This window comes from Python bivittatus, unplaced genomic scaffold (assembly GCF_059951505.1).
Source record: "Python bivittatus isolate LINGU-HERP-01145 unplaced genomic scaffold, Pbiv_v1 ctg000050_np1212, whole genome shotgun sequence".
Classification (NCBI taxonomy): domain Eukaryota; kingdom Metazoa; phylum Chordata; class Lepidosauria; order Squamata; family Pythonidae; genus Python; species Python bivittatus.
The window spans coordinates 8,362,771-8,383,584 of NW_028277033.1; the positions used below are offsets into that span (position 1 = coordinate 8,362,771).

General features: G+C 40.5%; 1 protein-coding gene across 2 annotated transcripts in view; it reads left to right on the plus strand.

Moving 5' to 3' along the window:
* Nucleotides 1-1,373: 1,373 nt before the first annotated feature.
* Nucleotides 1,374-20,814, plus strand: part of CDHR1 (cadherin related family member 1) — a 57,412-nt gene continuing 37,971 nt past the window's right edge. The window contains exons 1-7 of one of the 2 annotated variants that reach the window (XM_088129426.1): nucleotides 1,380-1,711; nucleotides 3,084-3,146; nucleotides 5,579-6,594; nucleotides 7,481-12,690; nucleotides 13,424-13,519; nucleotides 19,358-19,503; nucleotides 20,271-20,321. In XM_088129426.1, coding sequence (XP_087985552.1) covers nucleotides 12,630-12,690; nucleotides 13,424-13,519; nucleotides 19,358-19,503; nucleotides 20,271-20,321 — 354 coding nt within the window. In that variant the 5' untranslated portion in view covers nucleotides 1,380-1,711; nucleotides 3,084-3,146; nucleotides 5,579-6,594; nucleotides 7,481-12,629. Of the gene's footprint in view, nucleotides 1,712-3,083; nucleotides 3,147-5,578; nucleotides 12,691-13,423; nucleotides 13,520-19,357; nucleotides 19,504-20,270; nucleotides 20,322-20,814 lie in introns of both variants that reach the window. The other variant, XM_025167666.2, reaches the window with a different exon arrangement.

The window sequence follows — 20,814 nt, forward strand, 5'->3', positions numbered from 1 at the left end:
TGGTTTTAGGGGCTATCAGAAGTTATCGCAGGAAGGAGGTGTGTAGAAACTGCAAAGTGACAGTCTCTAGATGGTGAAAAAAACCCCAATTCTTAGAGGTGTACCTTCTCACCCACATTTACTAATATTTTATCTGAAAATATTACAAAGTTTTCCCAAAGTATGTGCCCCTCGTAAATTGGTATCATAAAGCCCAGAATTCCCAGCAAGCCTTTGACCATGACAGTTGGGAATTCTAGGAATTTAGAATTGGACAGCATCAGCTTGGGGATTGCTGATGTAATGTATACTTACGCAAATGCCCGCCTGTAGGGAATCACAACCTGTCAGGGATCCCACCTTGTCAGGAGTATTGCCTTCATAGGAGCATGAGTGTTTAATTTGGTTTTTGGCTGGTATTTGAAGGCCTCAAACTGAAAAGTGCATTGAAAAGTGTACGACAGTGACGAATGATGTGTGTTAGATCATTGGTCCAATACCTGAACGTATCATTCGCTGCAGTGAATGAAACCCGAAGGTGTGTTTTTACAACATGTTTAACCACACCAGACAAAGACTACGTAAATGCATTCACACAACATGTTAAGCTTGGTTAGTTTTAATTTTGGTTTGTTGATCTTCTGGGTTAGCATATCATGCAAGTAACCATCTGGTAAAATTCCTGTTCAAGGTATTGTGTGAACTGAGAAAAAAGGTGGATTTCGTATCAAGGTTGAGCACGTTATGTGAAAGTGGCCCTGTTTTATTTCCAAGTGAGGTGGACTTCCTTCACACTATTGGTACCGTCTGGGTTAAGGAGACTCTGGAAAATGTCCTTTAGAGGTCCACATACCTTCCAAGAAGGCTCTTTGTCTTCCCAGTGTCTTACTCCATAATTTCAAGTCCCTTTCCCTTCTTCTCTCTCACTCTGTTTTGCTTTGGCTCCCCCCACCCAAAGAGTCTCTAGGGAAAAAGAAATATAAGAGAGAGCAGGACAAGGCCTCCACTGATCTTTTTTAACAAATTACACATGTAGCGCTAAAGCTGGGCCTTGGGAAGCGGAGCAGGAACACTAACCCTCATCCTAGCCGTTCCAATGGGTAGGAAACCCACTTTGAGCCAAGAGCTGCCCAGGAATCTTACTTGCATTTATAGAGCAGTGTGTACTGGAGCAACTAGGAGACCAATTTTTGTCACCTGCTAGTTTGGTAAAATCTGAGAAATCAAGCCGTGACACAGTATGCCTAGAACAGGATGGATTTCTCCTTGAAGGAAGCTTTCCAAAGGGGGCTGAATAGCCTCCTGTCAGAAATGATTTACTAGATTCTGGCACTGAAGAGCGTGTTGTATGAAGTGGCTTATAATTTCTCTTCCAAGTCATAAATTCTATAAGTCATTGGAGCAGAGTCTGACATGATCAAACAGTAGCGACCAGCTCCAAAGTTCCCCGTGCAGTGACATTTCTGGCAAATGTCCAGCTCTGAATAGGAGAGTGGGTTAGCCATCTTCCTGTCCTACACGCCAATATAAAAATCAAGACTCTTTCCACCCATAGCAATCACGTGAGGTTTTATATGCCGTATAAATAAACACAGCCTAGTATTAAATTCCTCAGACTTCTTCGAAGGGAGAGAAGTTCCTACATTAGCCGAAATCATGAGGATTTTGAAAGTCTTGGGCTTGCTGCTCATCTTGATTCTCTGCCTTGGGACCTTCTCAGCTGATAATGCAGGTAAGCTTTCAGCTCCACCACATAGACTTAATTTAATACTTAATTTAATTTTCAGAAGAACTGCCAAGCTGAATTGAGGAATGGATTGGTCTCGTCTAGCATACTGTCTCCAGTCACGGGACAGCACCTCCAAATGGGAACTTCGCAAGGGTTAAGAATCATCACAATTTATATATACTCAGGGTTTGAAAGGATTGTTCACCACTGTTAGAAAAAAAGATTTAAAAGACCTGGATTTCAATTGCATACCACTACGTTACTTATACTGACATTAATTTATATTTGTAACTGATTACATTATTGGCGGTCTGAATTGTTTTATATTATACTTTGAATTAATATATAGTTTGTTGCACCTTTGAAACGTTAGAAACCCCTTGGGGCACAATATTGAAGAAATGATTGAATGAGCAGCATTTTTAAAGCAAATATAATGGGCATTGATAGGGATTAGAGATCTGTGTTTTAATTGTGTCTTGAAATACCAAGCAAGGGAAAAATATTTATATGACTTTTTCAAAGCAGTATTCCTGTTTGTGGAGAATAAATACCAATGGGTTAGTCATTCCTTTTAATGAGATGAGTGCAACTGAAGGTCTAAGGACTATGTACCACTGGGGTTAAGAAACTAAATATATAGCACATCAGCTCAGGTGAAATTCTTTGCAGTCGTTTTCAGAATACCAGCCCTCGCCTAGAATTTGCAAGGGGCCTCCTAAGTGTTGGTTGTCTAAATCTCACAAGGGAGATTTGCAAAGAAAGGCGCAACAGCGCCACACCTTCAGCCAAGTTCATTCCCTCCCCACATCTCACCCAGCTTCCTTTCCATTTGACCTTCAGCTACTGAACACGCTCGTTTATCATCTGGTTGTTTGGAGTTACCCCTTCATTTAGATTAAAAAAAAAAAAAATGTGGTTAATACTGTGGAAAATCTCAGACTTCTCCGAAACTGCAGAACCTCCTCCTTGTTCCTTAGTGCCCTCTAATGATTTCAGTTATCCATCAGAGGGAGCGATGTGATGTTACCACCTCAACATCGTTGTTCTTCGATGTGCACTGCCCATTTTCACTGTATCATCTTTGTGTTTGCTTGTTTAATTATTTATTTAAAATATTTATAGCCTGTCTGCTGTCTAGAGGATGCTTTGGTGGACTGGATTTCCATGTTTTTTTATTCTTTGCCACTAAATGCTGTGTGCCCATGCATTCTTCTCAGAATTCTCCTTCTCCTTCTCCTTCTCCTTCTCCTTCTCCTTCTCCTTCTCCTTCTCCTTCTCCTTCTCCTTCTCCTTCTCCTCCTCCTCCTCCTCCTCCTCATCCTCCTCCTCCTCCACCTCATTTATTGGTACCTTTTTCTTTATTATTCCTTAGGGCCAAGAATGAAAAGAAAATGCTTTTGCAGATTGAAGAAAAACTCATCTGGGATGGACAGAAGTATGTTTACCTGTTAGTTTTCATAAGGATAAATGAACACATCTTCTGGAGTTAGAACTTTGTACACTTTGAGAATCATTTGAAGTAACCATTTGGACTTCACGTGGACACAGAACCTCTCTCTTCTAATTGTTACTGTAGCCCCTCTTTTTTTCAAGCTTCCAAGCAAGTCTGGGGAAAAGATACAACTGCTTTAAGAGAGGCAATACTTTCAATGAATCGACTCCCTAAAACAACTGAATATTTTTTTCTGCTTGGTGTAAAACCAAGGAAAAAGAGGGTCTGCTTTAATGAATAGCAGAAAGGAGATGTCCTGTCCCATCCTCAGCCCTATTCTGCAGATGAGTGCTATCTGGCAATACTGTTATCCATGTTATGTTAGATGTCAGCTGATAGAAACCCAAACTGAACTAAGGGCACCTAAGGACAACTTTCCTTTGAGGGTGATTAATGTCTTACACTGAAAAATGGTAGATACAACCCACATGTTCATGGTCACAGTCTCCATGTTGATTTCTTGTTTGATAGTTCATACAGTTTAGTCTAGCTTTGCCCAGGTTGAGGTTGTCTGAATGTTTTAGTCTATTATCCCACTCCAACATGGCCAAAGAATTAAGGGAATGGCTGCAATGCTAGACTATTACTTGGGGCATCCTGGGTTGAAGTCCCCATTCATTTATGAATTTCCTTAGTTAACCCTGGATGAAGTTTTCCCTCTCAGTCCAACCTGTCCTACAGGTTTACTGAGAAGATAAAATTGGAAGAGGAATATTATGTATCCTGCCTTGATTTTCTAGAGGAAAAATGGGGTATAAATACAAAGGAGGAGGAGGAGGATGCATAACAATTATATAATCTAGAGGACTGGATCTAATTCCTACTGTACACCCTGTCTCAGGAAAAAATAATCCCCAAAGTCTATGCACTTTCAGCCATACTGGTTGGGTTCATGCAACATGTTTACTGGTTACTGAATTAACCATGTTCTGGGTTTGTATAGTATGATGAACCACCACCCAGCAAAAAGGCTTTCAATTTTCACTGATCCAAGAGTGTTGTTTCACCCCTGGAGCAAACTCCAGTTGCCAACCTGGATGCTCTTCTGCTCTCAGAATGATAAGATTGGAAATAAATGCTGGTGTAAATATTCACTAGATCCCAGGTGAAATGATCATGGTGGCAGCCTAAGCTAATCCTTTTGGTCAGTTTAGCTGGTTTGTTTCTTTGGACTTTCTGGGATTTTTGGTCAAGGCAAGAACTCAACCCTGTGGCAGGATAGGGAACCTGTAGCCCTCCAAATACCTGATAAGAGGTTGGGGACACATGTCCTTGATTAGTGACTTTGCTGGACCTCACTTTTTTCCCCTAGGAGCATCTTTGAAAGCTATCAGTTGGTAAAGATTTGTGCATATGACATTATCTGGAGGTTGAGTCATGGCAACTGGACTTCTTTTCTTTTTGGTTAGATATGTTTCACTGCTTGTCCAAGCAGCTTCTTCAGTCTAGAAAGTTGGTTAGGGGGGACCCCATAAATGTCTTCCAGGGTGGCTGCATTTCTCACTAACATGATGGGCTCATTGAAGGGACAATCGGAGATGTGATTAGTAGAGTCTTTGGGATGTGGATGTCTTGCTCCTAATCCCTCACTCATTCCAAGTGGGTCATTAAGTGCTGCCTCCCTGGTGAACTTGTGAAGTAGTCTTAATCTTCCTGTGGACTGATGAAAGGGCAGCATGAAAAATGGGAGACAAGTTGTGTCTGAGGCCTCTGCCTCTATTGAGGGAAGGATTTTCTACTTTGGCATAAATGGATTCCTTCACTCCTCTCTCAAACCACCTATCTCCTCTATCCAAAATGTGAACACTATTGTCCTCAGATGAGTTTCCTTTAGATGAAGGTAAACAGCTGATTCTGGTCCTGTGTTGTTGCTCCTCCTGTGCTAGGCCATCCTCTTGTATAAAGGCTGTTTGGTTTCTCCAATGTAGAGCTCTGAACACTCTTCCCTGCACTGCAGTGTGGTGAGGAGTGTTCAGAGCTCTACATTGGAGAAACACAAGAGGATGACCCAGCACAGAAGGAGCACCAACACAGGACCAGAATCAGCCATTTATCTTCATCTAAAAGAAAAAGGACACTCATCTGAGACTCTACTAATCACATCTCCTATTGTCCCTTCAACAAGCCCATCATGTTAGTGAGAAACACAGAGACCCTGGAAGACATTTATGGGGTCCCCCAAACCAACTTTCTAGACTGAAGAAGCTGCTTGGACAAGCAGCGAAATGTATCTAACCAAAAAGAAAAGAAGTACAGTTGCCATGACTCAACCTCCAGATAATTCCACCTGGATGACTGAGAATCTTCATCAACATATTGCATATGACATTATTTCAATTAAGTTTAGTCTCTCTTTTTCCCATTCTGTCTTACAGGGATTGTTGGACAACCCAAGAAATGTTGCTGTAAACCTTGTCAAACAAGCAGGCAACCCTCTTATGTTTTTCTTCCTGGACCACTGTCTCACGTGTGAAGGGAAGACTTAGACAAATATACAGTATCAGCTGCAAATGAGCCTGTTGTTATTGTCATAGTTCTGGTCTGTAATGATGTTTGGTTTCTGTCAGGAGTTCAGTACATCTGAAGGGTTTCAGATTGAGGGAAGATGTGTCAAGAGAGGTCTTGGGAAGAATTCTAGAAACCCTGGAGACCTTTCATGGAACCCCAGTTGAGACAGGCTGAAGGAGCAAGGGGTCTTCAGCACATTTATAGAATGTAAGAGCAGGGCTGCACTATCTCACAGCTTTAACCAATAAAAAAAATGGGTTCTAGATAGCAAAAGCCAAATATCTCATCAAGAGTTCAGAAAGTTAGAGTCTACCAAATAGTACTTCCTTTTTTAAATGGAACACATCCATTAAGTGGGGACCAAATAGAAGATGTCCATAGACAAGTCATCATAGAACAGCTGCTATTCTATTATGCTTCTGACATTTAACTGGTGGTTGTGAAATCAAAGCTGGAAATATGAGGTTGGTATCCCCCCCCCCCCCCCGCCAGTCTCTGTCTATCTCTCTATCTCTCTATGATTGTCTCAGTGAGGTTTCCTTATTATTGTTCATCCTTTGGGAATGGTTCTGTATTTTTATCCCATTCTTCTCTCTATGAGCAAATTACAGAATATAAGGGCGAGATTAACCCATTGTATTACTAGTCACCGCTCTACACAATAGCTAGATGAAAGAAAGTAATAAGACCAAGATTCTAAATGATATTCATGGTAAATGAGGAGTTGAGCCCATTACCTAGTCTTTACCCAATATTCTCTATTAAACTACCCAGCTTCATCTGAGACCCGAGGTGGAGAACATGGCCCACTTCTAGACGTTGCTGGATTGGAACACCCATCCTGGTGTTGGCCATGCTAAAAGAGCACTGATGGGGCTTAAAGGTCAGCAACTTAGAGGATACCAGTTTGGCAAAGATTGAGCTAATGCAAAAAAAAAAAAAAAAAATGTTCGGAAACTGATCTACAGGCTATCCAGCTCCAGCAAAGCTATCTCAAACTATCTCAAAAATATCAAATGTGCAATAATAAAGAAATTTGCCTTGTCCCTTCACATTGGTAGAGAGAAAAAGAGGGGAAGGGAGAGGAATGTAATGGCATCAACTGTGATGCAGTCACGAAAGCCACATTTTCTTTCTATCTTAATCTATCACATCTGCAGCAGAGGCTTCCACAGGAGAGTTAAAAAAATCAAGATGTTGGTCAAAACCACATGATCAGAGCCCTGCCCCCTTTTCACCTGCATTGCATCTTGACTTTTTGGATACCCCTATTCCATGGGAATATTCATAGGGGCTGTTTATCTCTCAGCCATTGTGTTTGAGCTTTGTGCTCAGATGGTAAATCCAGTTGGCGTTCTCTGTATTGCTTGTCCTATGTCCGTTCTGCAGCCTTAGCACTGGAGGAGATTATTCCCCCTGCACTGTCTCATGCCCAGGTCCAGTCCTTTGGAGAGACAGGTCCACCTCCCACATCTCACCTCACTTTTATACAGCGATCCTTTTCTTTTTCTAGCCAACTTCCAGATGTCATGCTATTAGGAAGCTGACTGGGAAGAAAAGAAGGAAAAGACAGTTTGTCAATTGCAAAAACAAAGTGTGGCCTTGAACGAACACACACACGCGCGCACACACACACACCTCCTGGACCTCCTAGATGAGGTTAGGAAACTTGAAGAAGGATCAGTGAAAATGGAAAGTAAAACCTCTATGCTGTGAGTTCCCAGGCAGAAGCAAATGAACATAGTAATTCCCCCACCTTCTTCCAACAGATGTAGGCTCCCCCCATCCTGAAATGTTCCAGTTTTCTCTTGATTCAAGCACTGGGGAAATCACCACACCTTCTCTTCCATGAAAGAATCCCTTCTACCCAAAAGGAAGTGAGGTGGCCAGATGGAGAAGATCGAGATACCATTTTTCCACCTGCTCTAATCTTCTGTTGCAGAGACCATCTCATTCCCCATCTTGATACCCCATAATATATCCTCCAAGGAAAGCTATGAAGGCAGGATCCCACTTCATCTATAGATCAGATCTTCCATAGTGACAATCAGTTGCCTTCCCTGACACTTTGAAGTGGCTAAGACAGAAATATCGTTCATCCTGCTGATGGAGACAAAGTGCTTCACAAGGAACATCTCTGACTCTGAGCTGATCTACCTGACTGTTCTTTAACTTGGAAGCATCGTACCTGGTTTCCCATGAGCAAAATGTTCTAAGCTGCTTTCTCAGGGTCACACCTGCCGTGAATGCTGTGAAACTACAGGAAAGAAACATTACACCTTTCACTCCCCACATTTAGATGTGAACTCCTGCTAGCAGCAGGAGAGACTTAAATAGAGCTAAGAATCATTGCCAGAAAGTAACATAAAGTTAAAACATTACCAGACTTTCAGCATTATGCAAACCTGCAGTCTACAGCCAGCCACATCCCACCTGCTACCATTTAATGTTAATTTGGACATTTCCTACTTATAAATATATATACACATATCTACTCACCCACCCGATATATGTACATAATCAATGTGTCCTAGCAAATTAGAATATGTTCCTTTTCCTCACCCTTGTGTTTCATTTCAGCCTTTTGTTTTTCTTCTGGATCCTCATCTGCAAAGGTTGAACGAATGCTTACAGGGCTGAATTTGCTTTCATCCTCTTGGCACTTAGGCTCCAGGACTACATGGCTGGGGTCTCCATGCTCTGGTTTGGGATAAAACAAATGATGTTTCCTTAAGTCTGGGTCAGTGAATGACGGAGGCCCATGTTGGACTGATGGTGGAGCATGAAGTGGTATTACCTCTGCCAGCTGTAAAACAGTCGTAATAGAAGTCCATTAGAAGGCAAAAGACTGGGACCAAGAAACAGGAGTGAATTTATCACCTGGGGGAACTTAGAACTGCTGAGCAATATGTCATATATTAGATAGTGAAGCGGCCTTTAAAGCAGCTCGAGCAAAAGAGAAGTTGTGATATTTTCCATGTCTAGTTGTGTAGTTTTGATTTATCGTCTGAAGGTTTGACGGCATCAGTTTTGTGCAATATATAAGTGCTGGATTACAACTTACAGAATTTTCACCTAACAGGGCACCTGGGACTATGTCCTATATAACCGGATCAGACCAAGTAAAGGGAAGTTGATGTATTCCTCTTTTTAATGCCATCTTTCTGCTTTTAGGTCTAACTAATGTAGTTTGCAAAAAGGGGTTTATGGTCACAGCTTCATTATGATGGCTTTGATTTAATGGATGGTTTAGACGGTTAGAATTGAAGTTGCTGGATACGTTAGGTAAGGTCAGTGAATTAATGGACGTGATGATAAATAGATGGCTTAAGGGCTATCCCCAGCAACAGGAAGACGATATGCACAAATTCTAGGAGACTCATTCATGTAGATCAGTGAAGTACCATCTGGCTATAACTTCATTAAAAGGGCTGCAAATGATTCCTTCAGATATAAACCTCAGAGAAGTAGCTTCACATTCTTTCCTGATTTGATAGAGTGAGAGTTTAGGGAAAAGTCTTGCTACTTGAGAAGTACAGCCTTTGGGAAAGAGAATGTGCAGGTAACCCCTCCCAAATGAGAACTGGGGGTTATTGTTTACTAGGCAAATGCAGGCTGTGTGATGGCCAGGAAATGTGCAGAGATCAGCTAGATAAATTTGCTCTGCTGAACCAGTAATGGAATCTACCGGGATCTACGGCTAAGGTTTATCCGCCTCTGTAGTGTTGTTCCTAATCATGGCATTTTACTTTTTGTCAATAGAAGAATGGTGGCATATATTTAGAGAGGAGAAAGTTAAAAGAAAACAGGGTGGGGGAGGGGGTCCTTTTAAATGGAACAGGTAATTCTGGAACTTGAAGACCATAATCCTAAGGTCTACAGAACTTCGTTCGGTCCTAGCTTGCAAGCTGTCCCGCAGAACTTGATAGAGTCTAATGGGAAATCTCTTTCCTCCCATTTCCATCTTTCCCTGCCCCAGACCCAGACACACACAAAGACAAGGAATGCAGTTTAGCCCTGATCCAATTTGCATCACTGATTCAGTGTAAGAAACGTGGTTCAGTTTGGACCTTCTATCAAGAATTGGGTAAATTTGGACATCCAAGTCAATCTGAAGAACTTGAGCAGATTAATACAACCGCATCTATTTTGGTTATTGAATTCAACTTCCAAAACTTCCTAACAAACACCCCCTTCCCTGCCTGGGCCAACCCCCACCCCCACGCCCACCCCCACCCCCACCCAATTCTGAGTCAATCTCTTGTAACCAGAAATGTCAGGGTGGCTAAGTCTCACGTTGCCCACTTGCTTCTATTGGCACAGAATGACCTAATTTCTCCATTTACACTTCAACAAGGTGGACAGATGGTTCTGTGCTTCTGAGAGGATTAGCATGCATCAAAGCAAGGCTCTTATCCACTCCAAGCCAGAAGGGGTATTTAAATAAAAAATGGGAACACTAAATCTTTCACACCTGACAATATTATTGTAAATGCATATGGAAGCAGAAGTTGAGCAGTGGGGTAAGGGGTAATTTCTCCTCTGAATTCCTAATTTGATATACTGATTTTAGACTGGTTCTTTCAAAACCTGCCAATAGAGGATTGTGCCCTCCTCTTCTTATTCATAGCTTGCCTCTAGATTATATTATCAAAATGAGGTTGGCCCCTGTGTTTGTTCTGGTTAAAAAGCAAAAACAAGGACATCAGTGATGCATTGGGAAAGAGATGCTTCATCAGAAAATAAGTAGGTGTGAACAGATTGCAGGCAATCAGTCTTAATAGGTGCATCAGTCTACCTTGATGCAGCCAAGGGTTTTCCAGAAGGACATCATTCCACATTTACAGAATGTGGCTGAGATCTGTCTACATCAGTTGGCAGATCTACCTCACCGTCAGTGACTTCAGGGCAAGTTCTGCATATGGATAGATGCTGCTGTTTCTGGGTGAAGCAACCGGGGCCAATGTACTTTGTGGAGGTGTTTTGAAGGAGCATTTCACTCAACCCTCTATCAAGACAACCATCTCTTCAAGGATCTGCATTGTCCTTCCCTGAAGTCCATCAAGGAAGATATATTGCTCTTACAATTTCGTTGCGATGGTGATGGCTCATTTTTGGCTTTTCCTATTGCCTGATAGGCAAACTCTGATTGTGAACTAGCAGGCACTGAGAAACCTCACCTCTGAGAAACACTGATAAGTAGAGCAAAGAAAATGAAGTTCAGTGCAGTTCAATGAGTAACTGAAATCCAGCTGTCCAATTACAACATTTCTAACTCATTTCTGTTTGAGTCTGATTTAAAAAAAAAGAGAGAGCATGAATATTTGCATTTATTTTCATATGCAACTTCTCCTAAAACATGCATTTTGAACACGTTTCCTCCTAAAATGTCCTTTTTTTCTATCCCAACTTCCCTGACATATAACTTTTTGAGTTAATTTCCCCAAAAGAGGAATTTTCACACTTGCACGCGTTTTGTACATTTTGTAGATATTTCAACCAGTTACTGAATTGTAGAATTTAGAGAAATGCGTGCCCAGAACATTTTTCCAGAAGTGACTGGAGTCGATGGATTTATTCTTCATGACAGTGCAATGCTTTCTCCATACAAATCACTTTCTGGTGATAGGGCCAAGAACCATGATTCTTCTACTAACATGGTTTCAGACTTGAGGCTGGTGCTGAAATTGCGAATGGTATCATGTTTCATTCCCATCCAGTAAAACGTATTTATCTTAGGGGAAAGCACAATCCAGAAAGTCTTTGATAAAAATGTTGATTTATGTAGGAATCTTTCTCATGACTTCCATTAAATGCATATTTAAATTCATGTTTTGTTGGGTTATATTTTTCAAAATAAAAAGGCAGTTTAGACTGCTTCATTTACCTCTGATCCCCCATACTCAGTCAGATATTTTTTGTGTGATTAAATATGAAAAACAAGATATATTTAGCCATTTATGAAGATGTTTTCCCCTCCAAACTATAGATATAAATTGTGCAATGAGGTTATCTCATGACTTGGTGAAATCCCTGTTAAAAAAAAAAATTGGTTTATCTCATGATGTGGTAAAATCTCTTTAAAAATGACTGATTCATTTTTATTCATCCAACAATGAATTAGGAATAAAAGCCTTGCTTAATTCATCAATGAAGAGTTTGTTTTTGTTCTGTGGTGTTTTTATAGCCTTCTGTGCTGATTATAGAATGCTTCGTTGTCTTTTCAATGAAGCATTAAACTAAATAAGTGCCTCCGTTTTAGCACAACGATTTTAAAAATTAACCATCTTGATCAATTCTGGATTGGCTGCCCTTTTCGATATAGTCAACGGCATATTTGATGTATTAATTTCCTGACCATGAGAAAAAATGTTACATATGGCTGCTAATTCAAGTAAATCAAGATGAAGTTGATTTAGGGAGATGACTCCTTTCCTGTTTTGGGGAGGAGAAAATGAAGAATGCCCTGGGAATTATTAACATCTTATTTATTTGTTTGTTTGTTTGTTTATTTATTTATTTATTTATTTATTGGGGGGGCTGGGGGTGAGAAAAATGAAACCGTCAGAAAAAGATAAGTAAGGATAAACCCAACTTGCCTTCTGGATCTGGAGATGTTTCTTTGGACAATACAAGTAGGATACAAAAACCCTCCAACTCAGAAAGATGCAGAATGCTTGTAAATAAGTCTCCCACTGCTGGCGAAGTAATTGGACTAATTAGGTGGAAGGAAGGAACGCCTTTAAATGCCTCCGAAATTAAGTCGGGTCATCCGCTTAACATCTTAACAACTATTCGTGCCTCTCAGCCAGATTCCTACCGCCAAGTTCCGAAGGAGGTTTAAAGCAGGGACTTGGGGGGACGTTTCTCCCACCCCACCCCCCAAATTAAGAAGCAACGGATCCTCTGTTTGGTGGGATGAAGCAAGGACGCCACGTTCCCCCAGCGCTATTTCTCAATTTGATGCACGTTTGCCTCGGTAAGTACAGCAAATCTCTCAACTATGCAAGTTAGAATCAAGCAGAAGCAGATGTTTAAGCTTCGGTGTAATCCTGCTAATAGCACCTTTCACCCCGAGAACCACATAAATAGCAATATTCTTTTCTTGTTCCTTCGTTTCTTCCCTTCCCTTCTGCTGTTCATATGTTTGCAACCTGAAAAGGGCTGTTTTTTAAATAAATTAACGATTGAACTATACCTAATGGGTCTTTCCTCTTCTTTTTCCTTGGATTTTGCTGTTCCCTTGCAGCAAGTAAGTAATTATTTCCTTAAAGATTCGGGGCAAGCCTCCCCTTAAAAATTCAACATGTTTAGAATATTGTTTAAATCGCTTAGGAATCGCCTGGAGATTGAAGCTGCTCCATGGAAAAGAGTAACCATGTGCAGTTCAGGGGTGCTTTATGAAGGCTGATTAGTATACACTGGGGGGAATAGTAGGTCCCCCTTATTTCCTTCCCTGTGCCTAACATTTGTTTGCTTTTTAAAACGTTGCCTGATTCATAGCAGTTTGCATTGTTACCGGCGAAGCGCAGGTTCCCTTTGAGATGTTCAGAAACTCTCTCAAACATGAATGGATGCATTTCACCTACAGACTTAGACGATCACTCCAGGGGTGGATCTGGGCTTTGTACAAAGAAGAAAGGAGGTTTGGTCACCAAGTTGCAATTTATAGAATGCTTCTTTCATGGACTGTGTTTTCTCTTGACTTGTAGTTCAGGCAAATTATGCGCCCTACTTCTTCGACAATGGAGCAAGCAGCTCTAATGGGAATATGGCACTCTTCAGCCTCTCAGAAGATACGCTTGTGGGTCAGTGTTATGATCTTGTGCATATGTGTGTGTGTGTTTAAAGACAGAAATGTTGAGGTTCTGTTTCTCCAAGAAAGCTGCACCATATTTATTGGGACTGTAATACCAATCTCTCCAACTTGGGGTCCTCTGGCATTTGATCCAACTTCACTTATTCATCCTGCCTATCGTCCAGGAGCTCACAGTGGCTTACATGAAGATCTCCCTTCATTTTATCTTACAACAACTCTTCTGAGTTGGACTGGACTGAAAGACTGGGCCAAATTCACCTCGGGAGTTTTCATGGCTGAGGGTGGACTGAACCCAGATCTGGTCCTAGTCTAATACTTTAACATCTACACCATACTGGATCACTAACAACTCCCATATATGTCCCAATAGGTTTGGTGCCAGACTAGAAAAGAGTCACAGAGATACTGATCTTTTTGCCTTCTATACTGTGGGTTCTTTGATGATGTCAACTTGCATAGCAAATGTTTTTCTCTATCCAATACTACTAGTTTATATAGTATGTGTAAATGCAGTCATTCCTAAATTTGTGATTTTGGGGTAAAGTTCTTGCTGGGATTCACACACTCATGCACTGTTTTCTGTCACAGACCATCATGATCTGGGCCAATATCATTCTAGAACTCTTTTCAGTTTTCAGACCTGAATGGCTGGCTTCAGATATGGTGTTAACACCAAACCAGACAAACCATTTGAACATCATACATGAACCCAGCCCTTCTTTATTTCTTCTGGATTAATACTGGAGGCACATTTCAGCTTTTTACTAAATATTAGGGCCGTGTGAAGTTTCAAAGGAGTGCTTTGTTTCAGCAAAGAATTTCTTCAAATGTACTTCATGATGCACCTGTTGTTTCCTTGCTTCTAAGACCTGAAGCAAAGCAACCATTTTTCTTCCCAAGCATGGAGGTTCCTGCATGGGCTGTAGAGAATACTCCACTGGACAGATCTCTCAGCTGAGGGTGGCCAGCAGTATGGGAATGCTCCTTTCATGCCTCTGGGTTCTCCCAACTATTCCCCACTGTCCATCAGTTTAGAAAACAGAGATGGAAAAGGACCCATCTTCTTTTCTCAGTGACCACTTATTGTCAAGGGGCCAATGGTGGGAAATGACCAAAAGAGCTTCTTCAGGGAGTGCTGCGGGAAAAATGTGGGCAAGAGCCTTTTCCAACAGCGTTGGCAAAAGTGCTTCCAGGCTGAGAAACCCTGAAGGTTTCCAAGCCCAGGGACCCCTCAGCCTGGAGATGCCTTGGCATGAGGGACTTCCAAGTTGGTGCCTTCAGTGAAGTCTGTTTGCAATCCTAATGCCTCCCAACACTGGCCCAGAGGAATTGGGGGCCCTTCGCATTGCTTTGTCAAGGTGAATTGGATAGGCCTCTTCATGGTGATAAACTAAATCAGATAACTTCCAGGATCCAAATTGCTTTACTGAAGTGTAATTTCATACAGGTGTAAATTCACACAAACTATAGTGATTTCTGCCATAGTCACACAGTCTACTCTGGAACAAAGAGCAAAGCATTTCCGTGCAGTGGTAAGTCTTCTTCGAGTCAGGCTCCAATCTTGGTGCCTACATAGATATGTGGATTTCTTGGCCACTATATAGAAACATTTATGGAAGTGATTTGCTCTTGCCTTCTTCCTGAGGCTGAACGAGAATGATTGGCCCAAAGACACCCCGTTGGCTTTGTGCCTAAGGCAGGACTAGAATTCATGGTCTCCTGGTTTCTAGCCCAGCACCTTTAACCACTGCACCAAATGGCTCTCCATTGCTTTAACTAGCCATGCCTTACTCTGGGCTGCAAAGCCATGCATATAGCTGCAGATCTCTGCTACCATTTACTAGTTATCTGGTATTAGAACAAAAAATGGTGCTTTCCAGACAGAAAGGCAGGGTGGTACACACATTCTACATCTCCTGGAAAAATTATCCCATCCGAACAGGATTTGGCAAGCCAGATTTGGTATCCTTCATATAATAGGAGAAAATCTTTTTGTGTTTAGGAGTTTCAGGAGAAGCCAGACAAGTAGTTTCTAGGGAAAAATGGAGATGGTGCCAACTGACCAGTTTCTGAGCGTGTTGTAGTCTGCATTTTCCCAAGTAGGAAGGGCTTATGGTTTCTAAAAACACTTTTTCTAATGCGTTTCCTCCAGTGCTTTATTGATTGCTTTGTAGCTTGCTATATTGGGAATGCGGGTGAATTTACACCACGGTTAAGTTTCAACACCATTAAATCCTCACTGACGGACAAGGGAGAAACATTCTCTGCTCCATTGACGAAGACTCTTTTGCTGGCATTTTTATCCACTTGCTTGGACTCATAAAGATAAGCCTTTATTTTAATTTATCTTCCTTTTCAGCAAGAGCTGCCAAGGATAGATTTTAATTGGTGTTAATTCCATGCTGGAAAATGTTCCCAGAGTGTTAATGATATGGAGAGTTGGTGCTGAGAAGGTGTAAAAATTATCAGCTAGACACCAAGTTTAATCTAGAATAGAAATAGAAATAGAAATAAAGCCCTCCAGTTTTAGTGTTTTATTAACATTTTGATTGCACGCAACCAGCCTAGCATCAGATAATATTCAGGAGCAAAAAGAGTCAGGAAAGATCAGTGAATTCCATTGGTTTATGGCTGAAGAAGAACCTTTTTGAAAGAGTTCGTGCAGATTAATCTTTCATGTTCTCCAGTGTTTTTCATCACACTGCTAAGCAAACACCTTCAATGCAATGAAGGGAAAATATTTCCACTTCCCTGTGAGTCCTAGGGTCTTTCCCCACTGTGGAGCTGAAGAGCTCTCACCCACCCAGAGGTTTTCCAAAACCTATTACAAGCACAAAATGTGCTTTCCTTGTGGCCAATTTCAATTTTGTTTCTATTGCCTCTGCTTACAATCATTACCTGTTTCCTGACTTTTTGCTAAGGTAATGTGTAACAAACCCCAATGTTTTATGTACTCTTGGATGGTGTCAGAATAAGAGGAGGAAAGACCAATTTAACTCCAATCCAGCTGTGGATGACTCAATCCTGTCTCATTCATAGGCTAGGGACAGGTTGAAGACAACTTCATGGGGCCATGACAGAAAAAAAGATGTTGGCAGGACATTTTTGTGGTGTGGTTAGGCCTTTAGATTTTCCAAATAAATGGCCAGATTCTATTTTGATTTTTTTAAAAATCTGATTTCTATAACTGAGAAAACAAGGGTTAAATGATTTAGCTGGGGGGAGATTGGAATTGTTAAACAACCCTACAATGTCTACCTACACTTTATTAATTTCTGTCTTAAAAGCTAGAACTGGGATGTAGAAAACTTTCCAAGAATTTTCATCAAAGTGCTGAACAATCTAGGGCAGTGTTTCTCAACCTTGGCAGCTTTCAGAGGTGTGGACTTCAACTCCCAGAATTCCCCAGCCAGCTGGCTGGGGAATTCTGGGAGTTGAAGTCCACACCTCTGAAAGCTGCCAAGGTTGAGAAACACTGCCCTAGACCCATAAAACCATTCATAGAGAGATCTATGACAACAGATTGAGATAATAACCCTTTGAGTGTTTAGCTTGAAAGAATAAATTCTACACTGGTTGTGTATTTCCAGGAATGAGATTGACTTTAAGACTTCTGATGACATGGCTCCCATCAGATCCTTGCCTCCCAGACTCACTGGGGAGAGACAATGTAGGAAGAAAGATCTTCAGTGCTTCTTTTCTATGTCCCCAACTTACTTCATTACCTTGCACCGCAGCACTGGGGGGAAAAAAGCTTGCAGGGGCAAAATCCAGAATAGAAGAGAGGCTCAAGATTTTCTTTCCTTTTTTAAAAAATATTTTATCAGCATTTTACAATACAATAAAAGTATTTAAAAAAGGAAAAGGAAAACAGGAAAAAGAAAAAAAATAGAAAAGAAAAAAGAAAAGTGAAAAAAGAAAGAAAATATAGAATTAATTAATTGCACCCTTCTTTCTGTTGAATAATTGCCAGTTTATACTTTCCCTTCCCTTTTAACCCTTTTTAGTCCCCAAATCCTAAATCATCCGCTCTGTCTTTCCTTCTCTCAGCAAAAAGTCCATGAAAGGCTTCCAGACTTTTAAAAAAGTCTTCATCATTTTTTCTCTGACCAAACGGATCAACTTTGCCATTGCTGCCAGCTCTGCCAATTTTATAATCCAATCTTCTACTGTGGATATTTCATTATTCTTCCACCTTTGTGCATATAACAATCTTGCTGCAGTTACCATATACAATATTAGTTTCCCATATTTATTTTCCAGTTCAGCTTCCATAAAACCCAATAAAATAATTCTGGTTTCATCGTAATAGTATCTTTTGCATCATTGTATAAATTTGCACCCAAAATTTCTTTTGTTTTTTCACAGGTCCACCATGCATGGTAAAAAAAATCCCCTCTTTCTTTTCATACTTCCAATGCTGGTTTGATATTAAGATTTTCCTGACAATCAATAGTATGAGAGGTTCCTCCTTAACTTCATTTTGCCCCATAATGTTGTTTCCTGCTTGGCATCAGGAAACATGCTGAAGGTTATGATTAGGATTTCAGGGAGCCATCCCCTTAATTTGTCTTGGAGATATAACCTTGCATTTCACACTGTAATTTTTCCTCCATCCCTACATGATTTAACAGCTCCATTAATCTCTGTGAGGGCCAAACTGAGAGTGAGTCTGTCACCATGGCTGATCCACAGTTTTTGGTACATACCCCAATTTATCCCCTACAGCATTTTCCCACCCCATAGCAGTGAGGTTCTGATACCTTCCTTCATCAGTTGAAAGAAAATTATGCTTGAATAACTAGAGTGCCTTTGAACACAAACTTTCTCCAGGTGTTCAGCTGACTATAGGTTGTTCATCAAAGCGTTAGCATTTCAACGGGTCTCAGTGATCTGGGAGATTATTTCTCATGAAGATTTCCAACCCTGCTCCACTAATTTTGAATGTCCTGGCCCTACTCAACTTTTTTTTTTTTTTTTTTTAGTAGTGAGCAATTCTAACTTAAGCTACTAGAAGACAAGATCAAGAGAATCAATGTGGTGCAGTGATTAAGGTCTTGGACTGACATCCTGCAGATCCAGGTTGAAATTTACTCGCAGATATGGAAGCTCACTGGGGGCTTGGAGCTAGTCACTCTCTTAGCCCAACCTACCTCAGATAGTTATTGTTGCAAGTAAAACAGTGAGGAAGGACATCCATGTATACCACCTTTAGCTCCATCCAAATACTAACCAGGCCTGACCCTGCTTAGTTTTTTTGAGATCAGCCAAGATCAGTTGGCTGATGGAGCCAGTATAGACAGTTTGGTGTTGTGGTTAAAGCATCAGGCTAGAAACCAGGAGACCATGAGTTTTAGCCTTGCCTTAGGCACAAAGCCAATTGGGAGACCTTGGGCCAGTCAACCTCTCTCAGCCCTTGGAAGGAGGCAATGGAAAACCACTTCTGAGATCTTGCCAAGAAAATTGCAGGGACTTCTCCAGGCAGTTGACAGTCAAAACTGACTTGAAGGCACAGACACACACACAAGGTCAGTTAAGTGATACAGAAGTAATCCAAAATAGATGGAGAACATTAGATTGATTTTCTCAAGAATTATGGACATTACACTTTATTTATTTATATATATATATATATATATATATAAATTAAATATATATATAATTTCGGATTTAGATACCGCCCATCTCACGAAAAAGTGACTCATAATCATAATTGTCATAATAACAAAGTCTTAATAAAACAACAATAATCACATCAACTCTTAGCAAAAACATTTGAAAATCTTTGAGAAGTTCTACAAAAAGTCAAAAACTCTCACTGTTGTAGGTGCACACGTTTATACGCTAAATGGAACAGATCCAGAAGGAGATCCAGTAACCTATGCCATGACCTTCGAAGCGGGATCAAGAAAATACTTTGCTGTTGATGAAAACTATGGAAACGTTTCGCTGATTGCAGAGCTTGATCGAGAGGTATAGCACAAAAGAATCTTTTTCAAATCATATGTTCACATGGCTGCTGTAGTGATCCTGGTATGAACTAGGCTATTTAAAATTCAAAGAGGAATGGAGCTGAGAAAATCACATGATTAGATACTTCATATCTTTTGAAAAAGGTCCCACATGGAGATCTAGTCTAGAATTCTTCTCCCTGTCATATTCATATTCATTATTCTCTGCTGGATTTAGGAATGTTCAGTCCACCCCTAGTCTCAAGTGGTATAGCCCAAACATAGGTTTATTGCTAAAATAAATATTCAAATATTCTCTATCAGTTACAGAGCCCTGGGTATACTAACATCAATTGCTGTCAACAGATGAATCCATGATAATATATCCAGCATAATCGGATCCTAGCAATGACAAATAGTTGCATTATTTTTCCTGACTGCCTCTTTTTTTTAGAGTAATTTGATTTATGGGATTAGTTGGGCTGATTGTAAGTTATGTACAATTTATGCAGAAACTGAAAGAACAAGTTGTGTGAACAACTGCTCAGAAATAATTGCTGTTATGTTCACAAAAGCTTACTCTTGGGTAAATATGGACGCATTTGCCTAGAAGGAAGCCCTATTGAATTTAGAGGACTTGGTGGGGAAACACATAGATTTGTGTTGTGAATTTTCCATAGAGATTGCACTGCTTAATGTTATTAAATGCAAAGCAAACAGATGTTTCAGAAATGAGGTATTTGTATGTTATGAATAATTGCTAAAACACATCCTTTCATACTTCCTTAGACAGAAGATGAGATTGAGGTGGTGGTTAGTATTTCTGATGGCTTAAGTACAGTAAGTATATCAATAGAAAATATGCTTTCTATAACTACAGATATTTCCTTTCATACAGATGGAAATGAAAGTGTACTTCAAAGCTAAGCACTCTTCTAAGATGACTTAAGCTCTGAATCTGGTTCCAGCTTTTCCTTTACCCTGCCTTGCTCCATGCTAACTGGGTTATACATCATTGCCTCTGGTTTAGGTTGCAATTCTGAAACTGCAAATTAAATCATTCCGTACATATTTTCAAGTTTGGGTGACATAATGAATCATCCCGAGCTAAATCTGTTAAGCTGATTCCATAGTTATAAATTCAGCCCAGGTTCTGAATACAAGAGAGAAGCCAAAATTCACATTAGGGAGGTCTTCATAACTGTTGAGCTAAGGGAATCAAGGAAGGCCATTACAGAGTCACATTGTTCAGGCAGCGTCACAACATGCTCCAAAATGCTTTGGATTAGTTGATGCTTATCTCTTTAGATGAAAATGAGGCTCATTCTGGAAA